At 32.6% G+C, this 23,923-nt stretch overlaps 3 protein-coding genes across 4 annotated transcripts; 1 reads left to right on the plus strand and 2 right to left on the minus strand.

Moving 5' to 3' along the window:
- The first annotated feature begins 1,309 nt into the window (after window positions 1-1,309).
- LOC113516657 (LIM domain-containing protein jub) lies at window positions 1,310-8,683 on the plus strand. The gene is made up of 6 exons (XM_026901111.3): window positions 1,310-3,151; window positions 3,973-4,142; window positions 4,863-4,925; window positions 5,080-5,245; window positions 5,475-5,615; window positions 6,336-8,683. Exons 1-6 carry the CDS (start codon window positions 1,654-1,656, stop codon window positions 6,443-6,445), a joined length of 2,148 nt encoding a protein of 715 aa, XP_026756912.2. The 5' UTR covers window positions 1,310-1,653; the 3' UTR covers window positions 6,446-8,683.
- A 35-nt stretch (window positions 8,684-8,718) lies between these two features.
- Window positions 8,719-11,282, minus strand: LOC113516670 (uncharacterized protein C18orf19 homolog A). Its single transcript, XM_026901126.2, has 3 exons — window positions 10,778-11,282; window positions 10,356-10,501; window positions 8,719-9,110 (listed from the first exon to the last, which is right to left on the minus strand). The coding sequence occupies exons 1-3, from the start codon at window positions 11,143-11,145 to the stop codon at window positions 8,872-8,874; spliced, it is 753 nt and encodes a 250-aa protein (XP_026756927.1). The 5' UTR covers window positions 11,146-11,282; the 3' UTR covers window positions 8,719-8,871.
- Window positions 11,283-14,510: 3,228 nt separating this feature from the next.
- LOC113516836 (uncharacterized) lies at window positions 14,511-20,766 on the minus strand. 2 transcript variants are annotated; one of them, XM_052902713.1, is made up of 3 exons: window positions 20,666-20,757; window positions 18,059-18,580; window positions 14,511-16,942 (listed from the first exon to the last, which is right to left on the minus strand). In XM_052902713.1, exon 3 carries the CDS (start codon window positions 16,939-16,941, stop codon window positions 14,953-14,955), a length of 1,989 nt encoding a protein of 662 aa, XP_052758673.1. In that variant the 5' UTR covers window position 16,942; window positions 18,059-18,580; window positions 20,666-20,757; the 3' UTR covers window positions 14,511-14,952. The 2 variants fall into 2 exon arrangements, with proteins under 2 accessions (XP_052758673.1, XP_026757113.2); XM_026901312.3 differs by lacking the exon at window positions 18,059-18,580 and having other exon boundaries at window positions 20,666-20,766.
- Window positions 20,767-23,923: the final 3,157 nt, after the last annotated feature.

Consider the following 23,923-nt stretch of genomic DNA (forward strand, 5'->3'; position numbering starts at 1 on the left):
ATTTATGGCATTTTTTTTTATTTGGTTTATGTTTTAGTTTTGTTAATACTTTTTGGTTGGTTCCAAAATTTAAATGCGGTGTGACACCTATTGCGTGTGTTGCTTAGCAATTGTTGACTGTCGTTTATTACGAAAATAGAAAATTAGTAGGTGATTTAAATATTATTTTTATTTAAATATCAAGTGATATTGTGTGTTCGTTTATATATATTTTGTGTTATTTGTTTGGACCTTATAAACTGTATAAGTGAAATCTACTGACAATTCTGCTAATTCTTACTACCAATCTTTGAAGAGTTCCGTTACTGTTCAAGGAACAAGATTCAAGGTACGAATATCTTTAAGTAGTTTTGGAGACAATAAGGGTGTCGTTTTGTTGGGATGCATATTATTTCATTTTTATTATAATAAAACGTTTAATGGTAGTGAAATTTTGTGTCAATAATAATATTTGGTTTCCATATTCCTTGATTTTCTTTAAAAGTTTAAAGATACATTCGCGTTAATTTTTGGTTTTGAATTGGTCCCTTTTTTATTCATATAATGTTATTTGATTTTTAATTTGGTAAATTGTTTGTAGAAATCTCTTAGGATTATTATTGAAATATGAAAAGCATGTAGATTCTTAAATAAAAAAAATATAGATTTTTCAATTTATTATTTATTTTTATTAAAATTAATTTTTGACAAATCGATAAAAATTGAATAATCATGTATCTATTTCTATGCATCGATTATTTATATTAATCCGTTAATCTCACATACCTACCACAGATTAGAGAGACTAGATTTAAGAACAAGGAATTACATAGAAGAAATGATAAAATAAAAACTGGAAATAATATGGTTCCCACCTTTCTTCTTATACAAATATAATTAGTAAAAAGAGGACGAAAGATACACCATCAGTTGCTATTTTTGTCAAGTCAGATACAACCTGCTTGCATGCTTTTTACATAAGCTGTGTCGAATATATAATTTAGTTATGTGAATAAACAAAAATTTTTACATACACATTTTATTTTTCACAACTGATACGTAAAACACTAAATTGAAAGTGTTTTCTCTGTTATTTATATTACATTCAGGTAAAGCACACTTAAAACTAATTCTACTTCAGTACATAAAAATAATTAGAAATACTATTCGATTATCACCCATTAAAAATCAAAAGCAAATATTTATGACGTACGCACTATCTTTAATTTATGGTTAACGTGTACAATATCTTTGGTGCATGATTATGTATAGAATAGGTACACTTCTATGTTTTTTTTTTTTTTGTGTGTGTTCGTTCTGTCATATTATAATCTATATCAGACGACTCTTCCATCGTACACTTTAAAGTTTCTTGAAATATTGTTTTTTTTTTCTAATATTCTTTCCTTAAAAAAAAGTGGTCATTATTTTCTAAGATTTCTATTTCTGTTGATATTATTATTAATAATATTATTTGTCGCTATCTGTATTGTAAGACTCTTGTTTTTCTAATTACATTACATCATTAGCGCGATGTTTTGTTTGGAGATATTCGAATCTGGTCAAGTTCAATTGATTTAGGCTATGATTCATAGTATACCTATGTTTATTTTGTTAATTTTATAAATTTATCTTGCTATAGTTTTCATAATATTATTTATAAATTCTAAGAATATGGAATCTTCGCGAAGAAATAATTCTGAAGAACAACGGTGTATATTAGGACTCCAAGATTTGAAATTATCAAACAAAGATGAGGATGGCACTGAGCAAGCGCACGGTGGTGCAAGTTCTAACTCGAGTACACTCGCCAAAAACCGCCCGGTCGGCGCAATAGAGAGTTTTGTATTGGACAACACCCAGAACAGTCGTCAAGATTATAGTTTTTACGAGAGATCAAATGTTATAGCGGCATCAAAATTTGCGACCCCTAAACGAGTGGAAACAATTGCATCGATAAATAAACATGATATAAATACTGCAGCGTTGCCCGCTAGCCCTACGCGTTCTATCGATTCATTATCGCAAAGGTCACTGAGTTATCAAACAGAAGACTTGTATGAGATTCCTGCAAATCCAAACGCTCAATATCCGCCGCCAGTGTATGAAAATATTGATTATTATAGTGATCAAAGGTCAACACAGGCAGCATTTTATCACCAATTGTACCAGCACGGACAGGCGCCTACCGTTTCCGACGGGTACTACGATACGCGTTATAGCAAGGCCCAGCCCCAAGTACCTGTTAACGCCAAACCTAAAATAACACCATCTGTTTACGAAAATATGCTTTGTAGTGATAGTAATGAAAAGAAAAGTGAATATAAACCTACTCAGATTCAAGACCAACATTATATACAGCAAGGATCTATTCCTGGGCCACAGGTGGCCAACAGTAACTTAAACAAAACTGTGTCACAAATGAAGAATGAAAGAGTAGGAAAAATAGACAAAGGTCCACCACCACCACCATATAGTTCATCGCAGGATAATCCAAGTAGTGACTATACAGTGATGAAATCAGCACCACCTAAATACACTGATGTTACTGCTCTTTTAAAGAGTAATTCTACTGTCAGTTTTGACGACAAAGTTGTTACAATTCCATCCACAGCTATTTATGCTTCAATTGCGCCGAGTGCTCAAAGACCTAAAGCCAACATTGCTACTGAGGTCCAGACTGCTACAGCAAGCCCTAAATTTTTCCACCACAAACCAAATATTGCAAATACTCTTGGTAAAGAGAAACCTGCTTTAGCCAATGGTGGATATACAGCAAAGCCAACTGTCGTTAATAGAATGCAGATAGTTGATGATATAAATGGGTCAGATTATGTGTGTATGACAGGAGGTCAGTCCCCTGCAGCTGTAGCAGCCAGTAAGGATAATGTATCAATAGCATCAGAATCTGTTGGCTCGCGAAACTTAGTGTCCGGGATGACATCTTTGTGTTCCCCAGCACAGTCACCAGCTCCAAGTCCTACTCCAAGTTCCGTTTCACAGTTATCAGGTGGCTCTAGAGGTTCAGGGGGGAGAGGCAAAAGTTTATTACCATACAGCATTACTCCACCACGTCCACCTGGACCCAGTGAAGCTCAGCGTAAAATTGAAGAGTTAACTAGACAATTAGAGGAGGAAATGGAAAGACAAGATGAAGAAGGTGAATATTTTGGTAAGTATTAAGCATTTGTCAACTTCTTTGTTATATATAGAATATTACATTTTCTTAATAATAAAATTAAAGAAATAATATTAGAAGTACTCAATATCTTAATAAACTTGTAAACTAATTCTTTACAAACAGTACATATATAAAATAGACTCATAAACTGTTTCTAATGTTATTATAATTAGCTTCTGAATTAATCAGACCATAATTTTTTTTATACAACTTAGAATGGCAAACAAGCTGACGGCCCACCTGATGGAAAGTGGTAACGGTTGCCTATAGACATGAGCAGTACCATGGACATAACAGAGTTTACTGTTTCGCCCATGATACCCCCCGTGCATTGTCATTCCTGAGGATTCAGGTGTTATTCCTCTGTACTCAGGAAATTCACGCCATATCCCACCCTTTAAATCGAAACACAGCTATGCAAACATAACTGCTTGACGGTTGAGACACGAATGGCACAGAGGTACCCAAGCAATCGACTTTTGTACAAAGTCTTCCTCAAGGAGATTGATACAATTTTATGAGGAAAAGTCCCTATATAATTTTGTAAAACTTTATAATATCTTTATTTAAAATTGAATAAAAAAATAATATTCATTGATTAGTCAATTCAATAATTAGTGGTTATTTAAACTATATTTAAGATAACAATGCTAATAAGGACTTTAAAGTTTGTAATAATCACTTAAATGTTCATTAAAATAAAAATTGGTTCATGATAAAATTAATTTATATTTAGTTATAGAGAAATGGATATTGTCTTTCTATATACTTTGTATATTGTACTATATATAATATATAAATATTGTGTACAGGTATATGTCACACATGTGGCGCTGGTGTCACTGGTGCAGGGCAGGCATGTCAGGCTATGGGCAACCTGTATCATACCAATTGCTTCATTTGCTGCTCTTGCGGGCGGGCACTCCGTGGCAAGGCATTCTATAATGTACATGGCAAAGTGTATTGTGAAGAGGATTACTTGGTTAGTTACATTTATTTTTCAAGTATGCTATGATTCTATGATATGGTTCTATTGTTGTTTATTATCGGCCATTACATTTATTTACACAAACAATAAATACTAGTATTTCTATGAAATCCATTCAGTAACTGTATTATATACCAATTTTGATCTGCGACTTCATCCCATAACCAGGATATGTTTGGGATAATATATCGTCCATACTATATAATTTATGTAATCCAAATTTTATAGTGATTAGTAAAGCTGTTAAGGTACTTTACAGTAACAAATTGCTTTTAACATTTGTAATATTAGTAAGAATGCCAACATTTGTAACAACATACAGACAATAATACAAAATATATTTCTTCAGGTTTAATTTCTTTTTTTTCATCATTATCATCATCATTTCCTGCCCTTATCCCAATTATTAGGGGTTGGTGTGATATATTTTCATTCATGTTTCACTTCACTACCTTTTCTGGGATGGTGGTAATTTTTTTTTTATTTTTATTTTATTTACATCAGCACAGTGTCAATGATGTAGTGGTTTAATTGATTGTCCTACCATTCTAATGGTTGTGGGTTTGATTTTTGCACAATACAATCATTTGTATTCCTGAATATGGTTTAGTGGGTCTCTAATTTGTATATACATAAATGCATTACATTACATGATATTTGTATTAAGTTTAAATCATATTTGTATATTTTGTTTTTTTTGTATTTTAATTTCAGTATTCAGGATTTCAACAAACTGCAGAGAAGTGTGCAATTTGTGGGCATTTGATAATGGAAATGGTAAGAAAAGCCACTTAATAAATTTTATTGAAATTTATTTATATATTTAAGAGAAAAAATCCTAACAGATGTTATAAGTTTATATACATTATGTTTACCATTATGTTATATCTATACTGGATAGGTACCTAAATAGCTGTTTATTTTCTTTCAGATCTTGCAAGCAATGGGTAAATCATATCACCCAGGCTGTTTCCGATGCTGTGTCTGCAATGAATGTTTGGATGGTGTGCCATTTACTGTGGATGTTGATAACAAGATTTACTGTGTTAATGACTATCATCGCATGTTTGCGCCTAAATGTGCAAGTTGCGGAAAAGGTAATGATGATGACTGAATGATGAAGTGTTATAAAGATAAAATAGTCAGTTTCCTTTTTTAAGTGAAATAGTTTTCATTTTTTTCCTTTGAGCGTGGAAATAGGCATGGGATTGTTCAGGTGACAGATAATAGTTGATTTCGATTTCTTTATTATCTTAACCTGAAAAATAAATGAACTATTTAGTAATAAAGGTAGAATTTGTTGTATAACAAGCTATATTTATGTAGGTATAACACCAGTTGAGGGAACAGATGAGACAGTGAGAGTGGTGTCAATGGACCGAGACTTCCACGTCGACTGCTACATGTGTTGTGTGTGTGGTATGCAACTGACTGACGAGCCTGACAAACGTTGCTATCCATTAGCCGGTAAGTTCTTTAAAACCGAAATGTATTGCATTAAATTTAGAAATATCTTTTAGTGTAATATTTGCATGTGTTATTAGACATGTAAATGTAATCCTATAGAAATATTATTGTACTAGCGTTCCACCCCAGCTTCGCAAAAGTAAATAAAATTTTAGAAAATAATGTATAGCCTACGTTTATCGTTCCATAGGTGAATGAATATTTAAAATCGATTTAATAGTTATTGAATTTATTCAATACAAACAAATAGTCAAATCTTTATAATATTAGTATAGTTATAGAAACAGCCTTAACATAAAACGTATAGAAAATAAATTTTGTTATAATCGGACTTAATATTTCATTAAAAATTTATATAAATCACCTTGGAATGTATCAGCTTGCGACAGATCGTCGTGATCGACAGCGACTTTTATATTACAGATGAAACTTAAGGTTTTCTTTACGGTGCGTAAGTGTGGGCTTGTCCGCGACTTTTCGTGATATCACGTTTTTTTTTTCAAGGGAAATCTTCCGATCTTTCTTGAAAGAAATATCGCTGATCTAAATGAGTTTGTTATATTATATCATTTTGTAATTTTATTCATCCCCCGGATATCTTAAAAAGCTTGGGTTTGGTGTATCCTCAGATTTTGTTGCTTAGTTCTTCATAACATATTGTCCTAATTTGTGAACACAGTAATTAGTGACTGTTACTATTATTATTAAAATTGCCTTCAGGTCGGCTGATGTGCCGTTCTTGCCACCTGTCCACCATCGGAGCTACCTCAGGACCTGGCCATCCACCTGCTCCGCATCTGTCTCCGGCATCCTATCAGTACATGGGTTAATTGCTTGGTTTTACAATTGCAGTTCTTCTTTTGTAATGAAGCTTGCTCAAAGTTGGTTATTAATACAGTTAAATAATTTACTAAGAGGTTAATTATACTTGTAATCTATTTTATCATTGTTAATAAAATTGGAATTATGGATAAGGAGCACACTCCAAAATTTGGTTGAAACATCCAAATATTTTAAGTCTTTTTCATTAATGACTAATGTGAAAAAAGGCCTACTAATAATACGATATTCCTATTATATTAGTGCTAAATGACGATATGAAACCTAATAAAATTTGACAAAAAAGACACTATAAGACTGGCTTTTTGTGACGTTTGTTTGTATTTGTCCATTAAATAAATGCCTTTATGATTTTCTGACCTGAATGTGGTTGAAAATCTACTATAAAAATATTCTTTTTAATTATAATGTCCTGCAACAATATTTTTATTAGAAATCATCTTGGGTGTGGTCTATTTTGGCAGCAATTGACAATAATAAAAAAATAATGTATTGGGCACTTGTTCTATTTTGGTGCAACAATTTTAAAATATAAGATTTTTTTTGTATGCAATTTTGTGTATTTTTTAAATATGGCTTTATACGATAAGTTAATATGGTCCAAATAAATGTAAATTATAAAATTTTAGTTAAGATCAATCAATGCCAGTGGGGTTACTCTTGAAATAAATTCCAATAAATCAATATTGAAATTGTGACGTTGCATACTTTTTAATTGCAATATTAGCGACATAATAGTTCCATACTGTTCATCATAATAGATGTATGTTAGTGTAGCTTGTCATTGCAAACTATTGCAAACCGATCCCATTTATAACCTAATTCCTAACTGTTTCATGAGTGCAGTATAAAATTGTCATTGGCAATAGATTGGATTGAATAAAAGATAAAGATATTGATATTAGATTTAAGAGTAAACCTGCAGATCAAATTATATAAGGTTTACTGCATTGTAACTTTGTGTGTCAATTTAGGCCGTAAATTTGGCTCTATAGTGTCTAATTTACTTTAGCAATTCTAAATTAATATATTATCATTTAAAATTTTAATGAACCAAAAACATTACAGATTTCATATTCAAAAGGAATATAGTGGGATGGAATTTCATATTAATAATAAATATATTTTGTGATATCAGTTAAGTGACATATTTCAGTTTCATATATATTAATATACGAGTACTATCATCATATAAGTTAAAAAGATCGTCATCTGAATACCTAAATATACAAATATTGCATACATTAGAATTCAACGACTGGCGGCTCAAAAGATTGTTTCTATATTGACAGTACTTTTAAAAAATTATCAGTATTTGTACAGATTATAATATAATGTTGTTTTACATTTATATTTGTAAAACATTGTAGTGGTAAGTACAGACAGTTTAAAGATATTTTAAATTAACAGAAATAAGTAGCATATTAAATATCCCGTAATTAAATGATAAGCTCCATGTAGAATTTGTAAGAGTTAATAAATATTATTTAATTAGAATATAGACATATCTACTTGTATATTCATACAAGTACAACTTGTGTTATTATACAAGTAGTTACATATACTACAACATAGTATGTTAAATAATATTGATTGTGACTTGAAGACAGTAGTATAATTTGCCTAAAATTTTGTGATATCATTAGATTAATTTCTTTGCTGCTTCATTTGAATGGGATTTAGAGGAATATAAACAAGATAATGCCAGTTTCAATAATTTGCCATATAATTCACCATTTGTCTTTCTTAAAACATGTTGTTATAAAGTAATTTACATTTTTAAGAATTCCTTAGGATTTATGATAGAATCTTGTTGTTACGGTACAAAAAAAGTTTATCTTAATGATTGTTATGGTCATAAGATAAAATTTGGGATGCATTTACTAATTATACATAATAATGGACACTGGACATGGCAGCACACCTGGTAATTAAACTATGATACTATTGTGATATTCCATCTGATTTGATATTTAGTGTTATTTATTAGAATTTTTTATTAATTGTAATTGTCACAGAACTAAAGTTAGGTTCAATGGAGCAACACCAAACATTCCAGTTATGTGCTGTCCTGTTGTGTACTTAATGTAATTATTATATTAAGATTTTTTATATCTGTAAATTTTGAATATGTGATTATTTGTATGTTTAGATGCTTTAAAGACAATTTTGTTAGGAATATTTTCTTTTTATAAATATTTAAACAATAAACTATTCTAAAAATTCTATTTTTTATTTAATATTGTGGTAAAAATAAACCAAAGAAGTTAACATCCATTTTATTTAAAACATTTATTAAAATATCTAGTTAATGTTTTTTTTTTCATTATAAATAACCCTTAAAAATTAAATTATATAAATAATAATTCCATAGTTAAACCATGAGACAACATTAAATAAACAAATATAAATATTTTTACATTTTTTTCACCTTGTTTTTCATGTTTCGAATTTCGGTCTTATACCGTCGCATTTCGTCCATCACTTGAGTGCTTTTCTCTTTCATTTGCACTTGATAATGTTGTTTGCTTTCATTAAACCTATCTTGAAGGGTGTCCTTTTTTTCCTGTAGCAATTCTTTAATACGCTCTCTCGAGGGTACAGGTTTAATCCAACCTATTTGTGTAAATTTTTTAATGGCAACAGTTGTTCCGCCTAGAACAAAACATGAAATTTCATTCAAGTATACATTGTTTTTGATACTAAAAAATTCTAATTTTAGATTTATTATAGATTACATGAGGAACTATATAAATAAATCATGTCTTTTATTGGAAATATTGTAGTATGACTAATATACAACTATATTTTGGTACCCTATATAATAATAATATTTGTTTCAAAAAAAGTTACGAAAGTGTGGGTGGTTCTAAAAAACACTAATAATCAGAATGATTGATATACAACAAGATCAAAAAAACAAATTCTCATTTTGAGGATTATTTTCATAGTTGAATTTTAGTTTACATAACATTCAACTTGTTTACATAATATCTGACAGATATAAATGAAATTATTGCTATTAGGGGAAATCATGATTTTAATGCTAATTTAAATGGTAAAGTGATACTATCTTTAGTAGCAGATATTAACTACATAAAATCAGGTGAAACTAATGGCAGTAGAAATTTTCATAATATGACAAATAATCTTCATTTGAATTAAGGACTATTTGATTAATAAAATTATTGGACAAATCAATAATACAGTGAACACTCCTATATAAACAACTCATTGGAACCACTTTCAATAAAAAAAATAAATGCTGATTGGTAAAAGTTGCTTATAGGGAAAAAAAGGAGTATAAAAATATTTTTACTTTTACTTCTCTAACTAAGCAGAGTAGAATAAAAAATATAAAGAACTTTGCTTATAGAGCGGTTACTTATATAGAGTGTTCACTGTATTACATTATTATGAAAATGAATAAAATATTATTGATTTGTACAATATATGATTTTATCACTTTTGTTTCCCAGGAGTAGTGGCATATCTAGGTTAAATAGTGCTCATCTCTGCTCCCTATTAGCTACATTCATGATAATAAAAATATCTTTAATAAATATGACCTTCGATCTGGTAACCCAAGTATTTATAATGTAATGTAAATATTGACAAGCAGTTTTGTAAACTGCTTATCTACTCATAGTTACCATTACATTCAATATGCATATAAAAAAATCTACCAACTTGCCCTGGTTTTGCAGAGGTTATAATTTGTTCCAAAGTATCAAACTTACTGTTTAATTAGGATATATTTTACATATAAAACTTTCATAAAAAATGATAGTGAAATGTGTACCAAAATCCCTTGCATAGTTTAGGGTCTAAAACTAAGCACATAAATGTACAGATGTGGACTTTGTTTTATACAATTATTTAGATAATACAATTAATTACCAACAGTGACAGCATAGCGCAGTGGCGTTGCTACTTTGTAGAGAGCAAATGCTAAAGCAAAATATCCTGCACTTGAGTCTCTTAAAGGTGCCATCAATTTCTCACTTACACCTAAAGATTCCAATATTGCCAAGACATCTACACCACTGTAAAAAAATATTAATTAAGAGATTAAATATATAAAGGTTAATTCTGAAGTGCAATTTCTTATACTTATCTTCAAATTTTAAATAGATAATTTAGCTAAAGTATGGATCATAAACCGTTTAGTTTATAGCAGTTATTCACTTGTATTATAAAGGTAATTTTTAGAATCCCTAAGAGTATGCATTGACCACTTTTTATATCAAACTGTAATAGCTATCAAGATAAATGATCAAGAACAAAAACATTATAAAAATATTGCATCAGATGAAACTCACCTCCTAACTGCATAGTAAAAGCCACCAAACCAAACTGCTGATGTCACCATATGAACAGGTACTAGAACATACCAGTAATCTCTGTACATATCTTTGAACCTTTGGAAGAGACCTGGTTTAGATTTTTGATGGTCTTTTTGTGGTTTGTTGACATCACTACTATTTTGCATTGTACGCAATGTAAGTGATCCCATCAATGAATCTGGTTGTTTAACTTCGAGTAAAGGCCTATGAATGATTTTCTGATAACAAATCCCGCTAGCTACAATTCTTAGAGGATAGATTTTAGTTGTGCTCCATCTTGCCGGTTTGGTTATGTTATGTACATAATAACAATTCCTGTAAAAAGGTCTAACAACTAACGCCATTTTTAATAATAATAAATACTGAACAAAATCCTATAAATTACACATAATTTTTTAATGAAGAAAACAATTATTTCTATTGCGTAGATATAAAGTATTACAAAATATAGGGATGGAATGGAATGATAAAAATTGACATGACATTGACATTGGTATATAGACAGACAGTTGACAGCGCGGAAATTGACATAGGTAATTTTTTTTTCTTTTTTTTTGGCGTTCACCCCGATATTAGGGTATTTTGCCAAGAACAAAACGGGGAAACGATAATAGTAATAAAAATACCTAACACAAACGAATTTAGAAAGGATAAGGATTAGGTCTAGGATATTTATAGGATATGAAGGATATACTTGTACATATGAGAATATACTTATAAATATATAGGAAAAGCAATTGATGCAACTATAAATGTATTCATGTAATATAACTAAATCTTAATATTGTTATCATACGAGGTCTGTCCGGAAAGTTCGTATAAAAGTGTTCTGGAATGCGAGAAAGAGGAGTGGGGAGGCCAGGTAAGCGCAGGACCCCTTCCTTATGTCCCTAACAATGCTTCAGTTCTGGTCTGACCGCCGTGCGGTGCGAACTGGCTTGTCACGCCATCTGTGAAGTTACCTCTTAACGAAACCCCGTCGGCATGGAGCCCGCTTCCGTTGAAGAGCAGCGCGTCGTAATCAAGTTTCTCTCGAAACTCGGCAAGAATGGCCGTGAAATTTTTGCCGATCTCAGAACAGTTTATGGGGATGATGCTGTGAAGGAACCAACCGTCCACAAGTGGCTAAAAAGATTCAGAGAGGGCCGAGACAATGTTGATTGTTTTTTTCGATGTTCGGGGGATTGTCCATCAAGAATTCGTCCCTCCAGGCCAGACAGTTGATGGAAAATTCTACGTCGATGTGCTCAGACGCCTCAAAGCTCGTGTGGCACGAGTTCGTCCAGAATTGGCGCGAGAGGGGCGTTGGATTCTTCACCACGACAATGCCCCTGCCCACACCTCTCTTGTTGTCCGTGAGTTTTTGAGTAAAAATTCCATTACGGTGACCGAACACCCCCCTATTCGCCGGATTTGGCCCCGTGTGACTTCTTCTTGTTCCCAAAAACAAAATTGGTACTTCGGGGGCGGCATTTGGGGGACATAAATGAGATAAAAAAAGCACGACGGGGCAGCTGAGAAACCTACAACCAGAGGACTTTCAAGGAGCCTTCTCACAGTGGAAACGGCGTTGGCACAAGTGCATTATGTCACAGGGGGAGTACTTTGAAGGGGATAAAATTGATTTACCTGAATAATTGTAAAATAAAATTTTTAAAAAACTTTTATACGTACTTTCCGGACAAACCTCGTATATATATGAAGATAGTATTTTATAGATAATAGGATCATTGGAAGAAAGTAGAGTAAGAATAGAAGTTGGGAATGGAACACGGATGGATCGGAGATGATTAAAAAGGGAGGTGTGGTCAAATTTAGAACATGAGAAGAATATATGATTCAAGTCCGCCACTTCAGCACCGCAATTACACGACGAACTTTGTACAATACCAAGCTTGTATAAATGAGAAGGTGTGCATACGTGACCTAGACGCATACGAGTTATAATAGTTGTTGCGGTCTTTCCAAGCTTTAATTTACAAAGACATAGGTATTGACTAAAGATATTCGTAAATTCCGAAATCTTTGACTACCACTCATGTATAGATAATTAATTTGTGCTTTATCTGCACAGCAATATAGGAATTAATGCTAAGTATTCTATCTTCATTCCCTGGCTACTACTCGGTGTTTTTTAATGGGTGATAATGGAATGATAACCCCGCCTGCGCTATCGGTATACATTGGTGGGGTATCAGTAAGGGACGATAGGTGACAATGATCAGTTAGCCCATTATGACGAATTCAACAACAACAACAATTAGCCGCGATGGTTTCCAGGGGGAATCACGAGAAAGTCGAGCTGATAGGGTATATTGGTAGCAATGGGGTTTTCAAACCCCATTACTAACAACCTCTTTTCATCCACTACTACCTATTTTCCTATTATCAATATAATTACAGTGTTAGCATCATAAATTATACAGGTACTGCATGTCAACACAAACTAACAGGGGAAGGGATTATTAGTAATGAGGTTTAACAACCCCATTGCTAGTAACATATTCTTTTAGGTCAACCTCCACGCGGTTCCTCTCGAAAACCATCGTGATTAATTTTTATGGAATCCATCATGATGATTAACTGACCTGTTTTCATCACCTATACCGATAGCGCGTGTGGGTTTACCATTCCAGTATCATCTATAAAAAAAAATAAAGAAAATGCGTATACAGATGCGCACTCAGCGACGTAGTCCTATAGCGTAATCAAATATTTTGGAATTGAATGTTCTTGGGTGTAATTGTATAGAAGCGATTACTTTATGATCATCGTGGGGTCCAAAATGAATATTTGGGGACACTACCTAGATTGTGTACCTAAATATTCGTTTTGGTTCTTCATAACAAATCTCAAAAGAATTCTCTTAGCTTGAAGCCAGGCTATTGGCACGATTACACTTAATATTACATACGTGTATTCACAAAAATTTTGCCTATATATAATAATAAAATAGTAACAAGATGATATTTATCAAAAAATTTATATGAGGATGAAAAAAATTGATATGAGGATGCCCAGACAACATTTTTTAGAGTTCTCTCACCAAATTGGACACGATTTTTAGAGTCATATTACTATTTTCACCTATAAAAAAAAACCGTCCGTTCATTCAACCACCCTAACAAACTTTCGCAATTATAATATTAATATCATCGTCATCATCGTATCAGCCGTTAACTGTCCACTGCTGAACAATGGCCTTGAGGCTATCTCGCTTAGTAGGATAGTTGACAACTGCAGGTAGGTTTTGGTTTTGTTTTAAGAGGGATGTTTTTTTTAAATAGGTGATAATGGAATAGCAACCCTGCCTGCGGCACTGGGCTACGCTGGCGGGGCACCATTGAGGGATGATAGGTGAGGATGAAAAGGCTGGTCAGTTAGCCCATCGTGTTTCACTAGAATTAACCACGACGGTCTCCAGGGGGAACCGCGTGGAGGTCGACCTGATAGGGTGTATTGTTAGCAATAGGTCAATTAGACCCCATAACTAACAATCCCTTTCCCCCCTAAGAGGGATGTTTCTACCCTTTAATCATTAAGTTCCCCCAGTCGCTTTATACAACTTCCACGGAATGGCGTGGCCCATTTTAAGCCGGGACCATACGACTGATATTAATATAGCATCATGAAATTCAGTATATAGTATCTAACTCACTTTAAATATCCATCTCCTGTACGTTGTGTGGAAATATTAAAACCAAAACAGTTTGTGAATAATAGTTATATTGCTAGTAACTTACTACTATGGTAAATAAAGTATAACAATGTTCTATTCTATAGCTATTCTTATACATTTCTTCTATTTAAATGGAATCACTGCAAACACCAATTAAATTTTTGATGCACACCTATCGTTGATTATTACTTGGCACTTTTTCTAATACAAAAAATATTACATTTTTTATTTACTTTTTTCTACTTATTAAATGCAAGTTATTTATTTATTAATTGAAATCTCCTATATATATATTACTTACATAAGGTAATGACTACACAGAATATAAATTAGGCCGGTATTAATCATATTTTGAGCAACTGATATGTACATTCTAATTTCATACGTTTTACATGTTTATCTACGAATTAAACAACTTGATCGTACTTTATAATATCACAGCTTTTTAGTTATCCTTAATTACAGTTTTGACTCAATAACAGTAACAATACAGCTTTAGCTGGTAATGGTGTACACAGCGACTCTGATCGCCATATAAGTTGAGACGACTGACGGTACCTACCAGTGTCCACTGGCGACTGTCGTGCTGCAATGTTGCTTCAAAAACTCCTCCACCGGGAGCAGTACGTACAACTATCATTATTTCTCTCCAGCCGTCTTCATTCTCTGGAGGTGTACCCACTATCATTTCTGTTGTCTCTATTACTTCAGCTAGGGTAAGACGGGAGCATTGAGGATATTCATGCATCATCAAATTTAAACTCCTTACCAATTGTGCTGCTGCCTCTTGCGCTTCAGCGCTATCAGTCGTAAGTTTATTGCTTTTATGACATGTACACCAATGATCGTCTATGCCAGCTATCTTACAGGTTCGGTTCTTGGGCAAGGGTAAGAATAAACTTATACTTCTATCATGAGCGTAAGGCATTTCGCTTCTTGATGTGATCTTTTCATCTGTCAACGAGTCCAAATTTATCAAATCAGAAAGAGTTGCATGTATATCAAAAGGGGTTGTAAGCCGTCGACTATTCAGTCTTAGGTTGTTATAAGCCCGATTATAATTCTCTTCAAATGTTGGTGGGACAAGTATATGAACAAAGGGCAGTCTTTCTTCTAACCTTCCTTGTTTAGTATATCGAATATCACCCCATCTTATACCATGATCACTAAGTAGAATTAAAATAGTATCATCTAGATATTGAGATTCGTCAAGATTTTTTAAAAACTTTTCATAACTACTATCCATTAACATTGGATAATTTAAGTAGTCATGGCTCAAGGTAACTTCCCAAAAAAATCCAAATAACTTGGATGATTTCAATGTCGTCGTCAATGCTTCAATGTAATCCAAAAGAACTTTATAGAAGTGTTGGTTTCCCATGCAAATGAAAGTATTGTAATCTTTTTTGTTGCCAATGTGAGTTTCAGCCTCGTGCATAAAAGTATGTATATAGTAGTCAGTTGGAGTTCCTATAAAACCAAATTTTCCAAAATTAAATGTTCCCAATTTGGCACTGTCTTCACCAAGGGCCGTATAATATCCAGCATCTTTGTAAAACTCCCAAATAAAAGGACAATTGTCAAAAGTAGATCTTATATGAGGCCAGCAAGTCTTTTTTAGGTCCTTTTCTCTGATGCCAAGTAACATAGGAGTTAAGTTAGGAAATGTATTGTCGCCGACTTTGTTATATCCTAACAATTCTATGGCACCTTTCTTTTTTAGAAAGGCCAATGTTTTGGGCATAGTTCTGTGAAAATTTAACCGGGAAATTGCATCTAATCCCATCACTATGACGTTATAGGCCGTTTGATTTAACGGCATTTCAAATGACTCCTCATCATATGTAAGCATAGGTTTTTTAGGTGCAAATAGAAAAAAATGTACGTACAGTGTTTTATAATCATAACCGCAAGATACTTTAACGAATTCATTCATAACTTCAATATAACTGGTAAAGTTAATACAGGGTTCGTATTGTACTCTATCGTCGACATTCATAGCTGTGATATCCGCGACTGCCGTTGGTCGGTAAAAAGTTTGATAGCAGCAAGAAATATTAAAATCTCTAGCCATATTATAAAAATGTAAGTTTTCTTCTTTGATCCAGATATGTGTATTGTTGTTTTCTAGCAACGAAGTATTTGCATTAGGGCAAGTATTAGGTTCAGGTTGTCTAATAAATTTTCTAATACTTTCGTGAAAGGGTTTTAAGCCGGGAATAGTACAGCCCTCTGTTTTGATGGTGTAAGATTTGTCTGAATGGCCTGCGTTAACACGATGTACGTCAAAGGACGAGGATGTGATGAGGTTGTCGCTATTGGGAAAGAACATTGTAGTATTGTTGCTGATGGAAAGTATAAGAAAGCAACTGCCACATATTGTTGCCAGCAGAAACAGGTATTTGAAGCGTACCGGAACAGAGCGTGCTCTGCTCCCTGAATTTTTGGTTAACGGGCCCATGCTGAAATATAAAAAAAAACAATCATAAATCAATGACAATATTGTAACAAATGTATGGATTATGCATTAATCGTTTTAGTTGGCTATCAGAGCATTTTTTAAATAGGTAATTAAAAATATGAAACATTGTTTATTTGTTTATGAAAATTAAAAGATAGTTCTGTAATATTTCGTTAATCTTTGCATTCATATTTGGTAGATAATAATTAAACTCAAAAAATATTTTAATTAACAAAGTATGTTTATCTGTATTTAAATTTATTGTATGGTAAATTATTAAGCTGTTAATGTATAATATCAAAAAGATATTTCGAAACGATACGTATTATCAAAAATGTTACGACAAAGTCATGGGTTAATGATATATGTTTCATGGTTAAATTATACATTTCTACAAAAAGCTTAGAAGTATTTGCAAATAGATTTAAAGAAGTTTTGAAGTAAATAAAATCCAGAATGGTTAATGTAAGGTTATGTGGTATAATTGTAAAGTTCACGGGAACGAAATCACGGGCCGTCGCTGGTTACTTTAAGCAAGTTCTCGTAGGTATAAAAGATATCATTACAAAGTAGTATTACTGTAATAGAGTCGTAATTTAAATAAGCAATTTTTCTTAGTTACTTTAATACATAATTGTAAATATACGCATAACTTTTCATTTTAAAATTACATCTCTGTATATTTACATATCTACTCATACCTTTATTTTTTGTTTTAGAGAATTTTTGCAAAAATAATTTAAAACAATAACACATTTAAAATTACAATAATTTAGTTTCCTTCACTGATTTTCTAATGTATTAGATAAGTAGATATTTATTTTTAAAATGCAAACATGAGTAGGATCATGCAAATATGAAATAAATAAGAACTACAAACATTATGAACAAGGTAGTAAATTAATTTTAAGTTAAATTTTGGATATAAATATATAAGTATAGATCACGCAAATATATATAATTATATACACGATTATAAATAAAAGTAATAATTATTTTTAAATATGTATATAGAATACCTAATTAGACTTCCAATAAATTAATTTAATTATAATATAATCACATAAGTAGCAAAATTTCACTAAGAGTTATTTAGTTTTAATTCAAACTAACTTACCTATAATAATATGTAGGGAAAATTTTCAATTTCACTTAAACGTGATGTTATACAGGAAAATAAAATACCAGTTTTATTCATCATACTTAACACTTGATCGTCATCAAATATAAAACATGCACATGTGTTACCCAACAGATGATTTTAAAGATGTTACAGCTATGTCTGTGCACGATATATTATGGGTATCATTGAGGTATTAAAGCCACTCAATGACTGGACAGCTAGAACGAGCCGATCCAACGGGTAACTGATACATAATCAGAATTGTCACCTATCGCAATAAAGTTAGCCGTCTTTTTCAAATATCAGCTGGTGTAACCAGGAAAGCATGATTCTTGTCGATACAAAGGGCTTACTGGCAAGTTACGAAGTAGAAGGTTGTCCCGGAGTCTGCGCGCATGCGTTATGCCTAGATAGAAAGGGGACCCATCCCCTACTCGTTGTCGGCAGTACATTAGATAGATGCTTTTTTCAACATTCTATAATTACAAGCATGACTACGATCTTGTCCTATCTTACCTGTAAATAGGTATACAAAATGTCTATATAGACAGGGGTCAAATAATTGAATAATTTATAGTATAATACATGTCTACCATTCAGAGTGTTATTAGAATTGATAGGTCTGTCTGTTCATTTGTTTTACTATGCATCCTCTACATTAGATTTATTCTTCAAAAATGAAAAACTACTTACGTATTTTTATGTATTTGTACGTCACGTGATATCTTTGCCAATTTTAAATCGTTTTTGTAAATTCTTTTTGTAATCGAGAATTTTTTATTTTATATTCGTTTTGGTGACAATTTTGACACAATAGCTATTTTTAAACTAAATATTATATTATATTCAATAATTTTTGTCTTTTAATAATGTGCAAATCCGCCTGCCAAGCATGGCAACTACTAGCAAACCCCAAACCCAAACCTCAAAGCCCCTCCGCTTATGTTCAGTAGTGGACAGTTAGAGCAATCAAAAAATTGTTAGTGTAGTTCAATGTACATAGTTATAATTCTCAAGTTTATATATACAATTATATAGCGAGCCAATTGTTTTTAGGTAAAAGATATCTAACCTAACCTATAGTTATTTTTTTGGGGGAAAGGGATTGTTAGTAATGGATACTGAAATCAACGATATGAAACTATCATGGTTAATGACGAATTCATCATGATAAGCCTGTTTTCATTCTCATCTATCACCTTTCACTGGTGCTCCGCCAGTATCCCGTTAGCGTAGAACTTATTATTATTATTGAAAAAGAGATGATAATGTTAGAACGGTGTTCCATTTAGGTATGCAATGTTATTACCTATTCATTCCACACTATGACCCAATAAACGATACGACTGACGTAGCAAGCCAATTTCCATGAATGTTGAAAAAGTTCTCTGAGAGAAAATTTTTAAAAAATTCATGGCGGGAATCGTACATCTCTACATCGCTTCGTTTTATATAGGACATTTTGTTACGAATACGATTTCTTTAATTTTATGTAATTAAAGACACATTTTTTTTTAATTCAAACAAATTTTAAAAAAAAATGCAATTTTCTTATGGTACTTGGAATGCCAAACAAACTGACGACCCATGTGATAAAAAGTGGTACCCGTCGTCTATATGAACAACACGTAATTCAAGTCCTGGCAAGTGTTACTATTTCTCCGCAGGACCATGAGGACAAAGTTTATCCCACCAACTAAACTAGAGCACAGGCATGCAAGCTTGGTGGTAAAAAGCCGAGTGAAGTTGAGGACATACCCAAGCAGACGACACTTGATCATTTTCTGGTATATCTATTCTATAATTATATGTATGTAACTATAAATAACATCAACAAATTAGTGATGTTTTACTATTTTTATAGTTGAATCTTGCAGTGAAGTGTATATCGCATAACGTTAACGTATAAGGTTTCGTTTTAATATTAGATTATTTTAGATTTTTTATACCACTGAAGTAGGAAACAAGCAAATGATTCACCTGACTGCATTGTCGACGCTGAAAAAATTCCTTTACGTTTTTTCTGACCCCCATGCTGTAGTCTCTTAAAAAAATCTCGACAGGGACTCGTATAATCTGAGCGTTCGTGGGAGGAAACACCTCTAAAATCACACTGTACACGACCATCAAAGCTCTAAGATATGGGGGTAAACTCTCTATCGATAGCGAGCTGTTTGATGGTAAAAAGTGGTCGTGGCATCATATTTTAAATGACGACTAGCTATATATTTTAGTAGTAAAATAATTATAATTTCTGTCGTTGGTTAAAAGTCAGCCCAAATATGTACCAATAGTTTTTACCCGCGAGTATATCTACGTAACCGGGATTCTCCATTCTATATAGTATACCAAATTTTATAGTAATTGGTCAAGTCGTTAAGGTGTTCTAATGTAAGAAACAAACTTACTTTCACATTTAGGTATAATATAGTAAGCTAAGATAGTAAGGTAGTAAAACAGATGTTTTTTTAAAATATTTAGTTTCATTAGTAGAATACTGCATTAACAGGATACCGGTGATTTCGATTTCATCCTGTATAATTGATTATATTTTATAATTTTTCTAAATGTACAATTACACAAGATAGAGTGCTGACTGACCTGACTAGAATTTTCTTGTTAAATTTCTTCAGTGTAGTAAGCGGGTAACGCTATACATTCTTTTGAATGCGGTAGAGTTTTGCAGTTTTCTCATGATTGTGTACAGTATGGTATGTTATCAAACATGGATTGTTTTGAAGTGCTAACTACAGTTTTTTTTTTGCTATGTTACCTGCATTCGTTTGTTGGCACAAAACGAGTAAATTTTAAATTTTAAAAATTGATTTGAACACAACAAGCGTTGCATAACGGAAGTAGTTGGTTATGCTATTTTTATTTTCTAATGAACTGTAATAGTTCCGCAGCTTTCATATGCACGAAAGACTTTAATTAATTATATTAAATAAAATTAATTATCCATACTTAACTAGAGTAATAAAATTATGTAGACTATTTAACTGTAAACATATTTACGTACTAAAGATAAGCACATATCTTTAGTACATATCGAGTTCTTATAATTTTTCAATTTTGTGAAAATCTAACAAAAAATTATAACAACTATTACACACATAAAAAGCTAAATAAAACATATTGTCATTTCGTAATGCTGGAGACATATGCCTAATTAAATCTCAAATATTTTTTACCATCTGTAATGTGTGCCTTGGGTTTTATATCATACATACAATTCATGAGTTTTGACATTGTTCAATCATTATAACATAGACGATGAAAAATAATCATTAACATTATATCAGCCTTTAACTACTCACTGCTGAACATAAGTCTTCCCTTTGGGGGGTTTTGCCAGTAGTTGCCATGCTTGGCAAGCGTATTGGCAACCATAGTCAGGCTTTAGAGATGTTTTAAGATGGACGCTGCAGCCCATACCTCGCCCTCCTTTAGTCGGCTCTTACAACACCCACGGGAAAGAAAGGGGTGGCCTATTCTATGCCAGGACCACACGGCTTATGAAAAATAATATATTACTCACGAATATAATCCCTAATAGCGTCGTTAAAGGTATTTGTCCATTGTTGCTGTTGTAGTAAACATAACGTTCGTCATTCTCAAATTTCGCGGAGAGCCTCCCGTCGTCATTCGGATTAATTTAGTGTGTTATTGGTGTTTTCTATCATTAGAGTTAGTAAAACAATTAATTCATGACTATATACAGTCTGCTCCATAAAAATTGAATGAAAAATAAAGTTTTGTCGAAATTGTAATATAAACACTCTCTAAATTAATTTAGTAACAAGTCACATCAACTAATTGATTTTCGATTTGTATTACTATTGGACATTTTTTTTAATGGGTGATAATGGAACGGTAACCTCGCCCGTGCTATCGGTATACACCGGCCGGATACCATGGAAGATGATAGGTGAGAATAAATACAGGTCAGTTGGCCCACCATGATGAATTTGACAAAAATCAACCATGATGATTTCAAGGAGCAACCACGTAGAGGTTGACCTGAGAGGGTATATTACTAGCAATGAGGCTATTAGAACTCATTACTAACAATCATTTTCACCCCACTATTGGACATCAGCAGACTACCTTATGGTCGGATCAACTGTTCTTTGGCTTACATTTTTGTTAAATTCTATTGAAAATAGACTATAAGTCGGGGCAGTATATTACTGGGCTATGACATTTACTAAAATTAATTCCCAACCATATTTATGTAGGTACTTAGTTAAATGCATAGCTGCATTAAACAGAAATGGGACAAAAATGCAGGCGTTTTTATTCAAGAACACTTGGCGAGCGTGTCAAGAATCAAGATAAAAAGGAACCCAGACGTAGAGCGTGTTGTAGCAGCTTAGACGTGGAGCATGTTAAATATTAACTTAGTACCTAGCTTGGTTTATTTTATATATTGTTGTTCACATTTATACTTATACATATTCATATGTCTGTGTGGTGACAGAGTAAGATTACGATCAACCCTGTTGTCACCAAGATATTTTTATATAGATATAATGGATTATTTCTATTATTATTCTTAAAAAGCAATAAGGATAAGTAAACTAAAAGTGACATAGGGTTGATCTTATAGCTCGAAGAAATGACAATCAATGGGGAAAAAAGGTTCTTGAGTGACGACTCTGTTAGGGCAAACAGTGTGTAAGACGACCCCCCACTAGACAGAGCAACGACTTCAAATACATTACTGGGAGTCAGAGGATGCAGGTATGCAGATGGCTCAGAACTGCTCCTTATGGCAGTCTATGAGGGAGGCCTATAATCAGTAGTAGATAGGTAATGATTGATATGATAGTGATGGTACTTTTATAAAGACCTATGATTCTAGATGGGGTCATTATTAATCCCATCTGCATTAATGGCATACGCTGGCGAGGCACCAATGAGAGATGATAGGTGAGGATGAAAGCAGATCAGTTAGCTTGTTGTGATGAGTTCATAGAGAATTGATGATTCTCTGAGTGAAAGAGGTCAATGTAATAAGTATATTTCGAACAACGGGGTCGTTCTAACCAGTTACTATAAATCTCTTCCATCCTTCCTAGAATGTGGTGAGGCGACAAGAGGATAATCAGTATCGATCTGCTTGGCTAGCATAATAGCCTAATATCTTTTTCAAATGGGAAGAGAGCTGTGCTCGATAGCGGTTATTAGGGTATGGTTATGGTATTATTTGCAAAACAAAAAGAAAACAAAACCATTTTCAGTAAGGTATTCTCAGATATTGTCATTTCTATGGATGTAATTATAAGATTAATTGTTCTTACTACACCGTCCCGGCAGCTTCACCTTAAACGTCTAACCCGGATTACGAGTTTTTTTATGAATGATATGTAATGGCAACCCCAGTATACGCTAGTGATTTACCAGTGAAGGGTGATAGACAAGAACGAAAACGGGTCAGTTAGTCCATCGTTACGAATTCATCAGGAATTAATCACGATAGTTCGGCTGGGGGAGGGATGGGGGGGGGGGTTTCACGTGGAAGTTGACCTGACAGAGTATATTCATAGTAACATGGCTACTAAACCTCATTACTAATAGTTTATATCTTATATGTAAAGAAGCTTGTAATCCTACAAAAAAAATAAATTGAAGTAGATGTTTTTTATGGAACACAATCTTATTAATTAATGAAGTCTGTATTAAGATTATGTTGTGTAAATATTATAAAAACTATAACTGACTGTATAAGTAAGAATGTCTATTCGCTGAACAGGAACTTCCTTATTTTTAGGAGACTATTTTAAAATGAATTTTAATTCATGTATAACATCAACAGACCCGAAGGGGAGACTGGGTTCGTTTCGTTACGTGGCGCAT

This window comes from Galleria mellonella, unplaced genomic scaffold, assembly GCF_026898425.1.
Source record: "Galleria mellonella isolate WM207_F2 unplaced genomic scaffold, CSIRO_AGI_GalMel_v1 utg93, whole genome shotgun sequence".
NCBI lineage: Eukaryota > Metazoa > Arthropoda > Insecta > Lepidoptera > Pyralidae > Galleria > Galleria mellonella.

Bases quoted from the DNA above. Each gene is read 5' to 3' on its own strand.
- LOC113516657 (XM_026901111.3), top strand. From the start codon at position 1,654: ATGGAATCTTCGCGAAGAAATAATTCTGAAGAACAACGGTGTATATTA. The intron at 3,152-3,972 runs GTAAGTATTAAG...TATTGTGTACAG, and splicing joins TGAAGAAGGTGAATATTTTG to GTATATGTCACACATGTGGC. The intron at 4,926-5,079 runs GTAAGAAAAGCC...ATTTTCTTTCAG, and splicing joins GGCATTTGATAATGGAAATG to ATCTTGCAAGCAATGGGTAA.
- LOC113516670 (XM_026901126.2), bottom strand. From the start codon at position 11,145: ATGGCGTTAGTTGTTAGACCTTTTTACAGGAATTGTTATTATGTACAT. The intron at 10,502-10,777 runs GTGAGTTTCATC...ATTTTTTTACAG, and splicing joins TTTTACTATGCAGTTAGGAG to TGGTGTAGATGTCTTGGCAA. The intron at 9,111-10,355 runs GTAATTAATTGT...GTTTTGTTCTAG, and splicing joins GCGCTATGCTGTCACTGTTG to GCGGAACAACTGTTGCCATT.
- LOC113516836 (XM_026901312.3), bottom strand. From the start codon at position 16,941: ATGGGCCCGTTAACCAAAAATTCAGGGAGCAGAGCACGCTCTGTTCCG.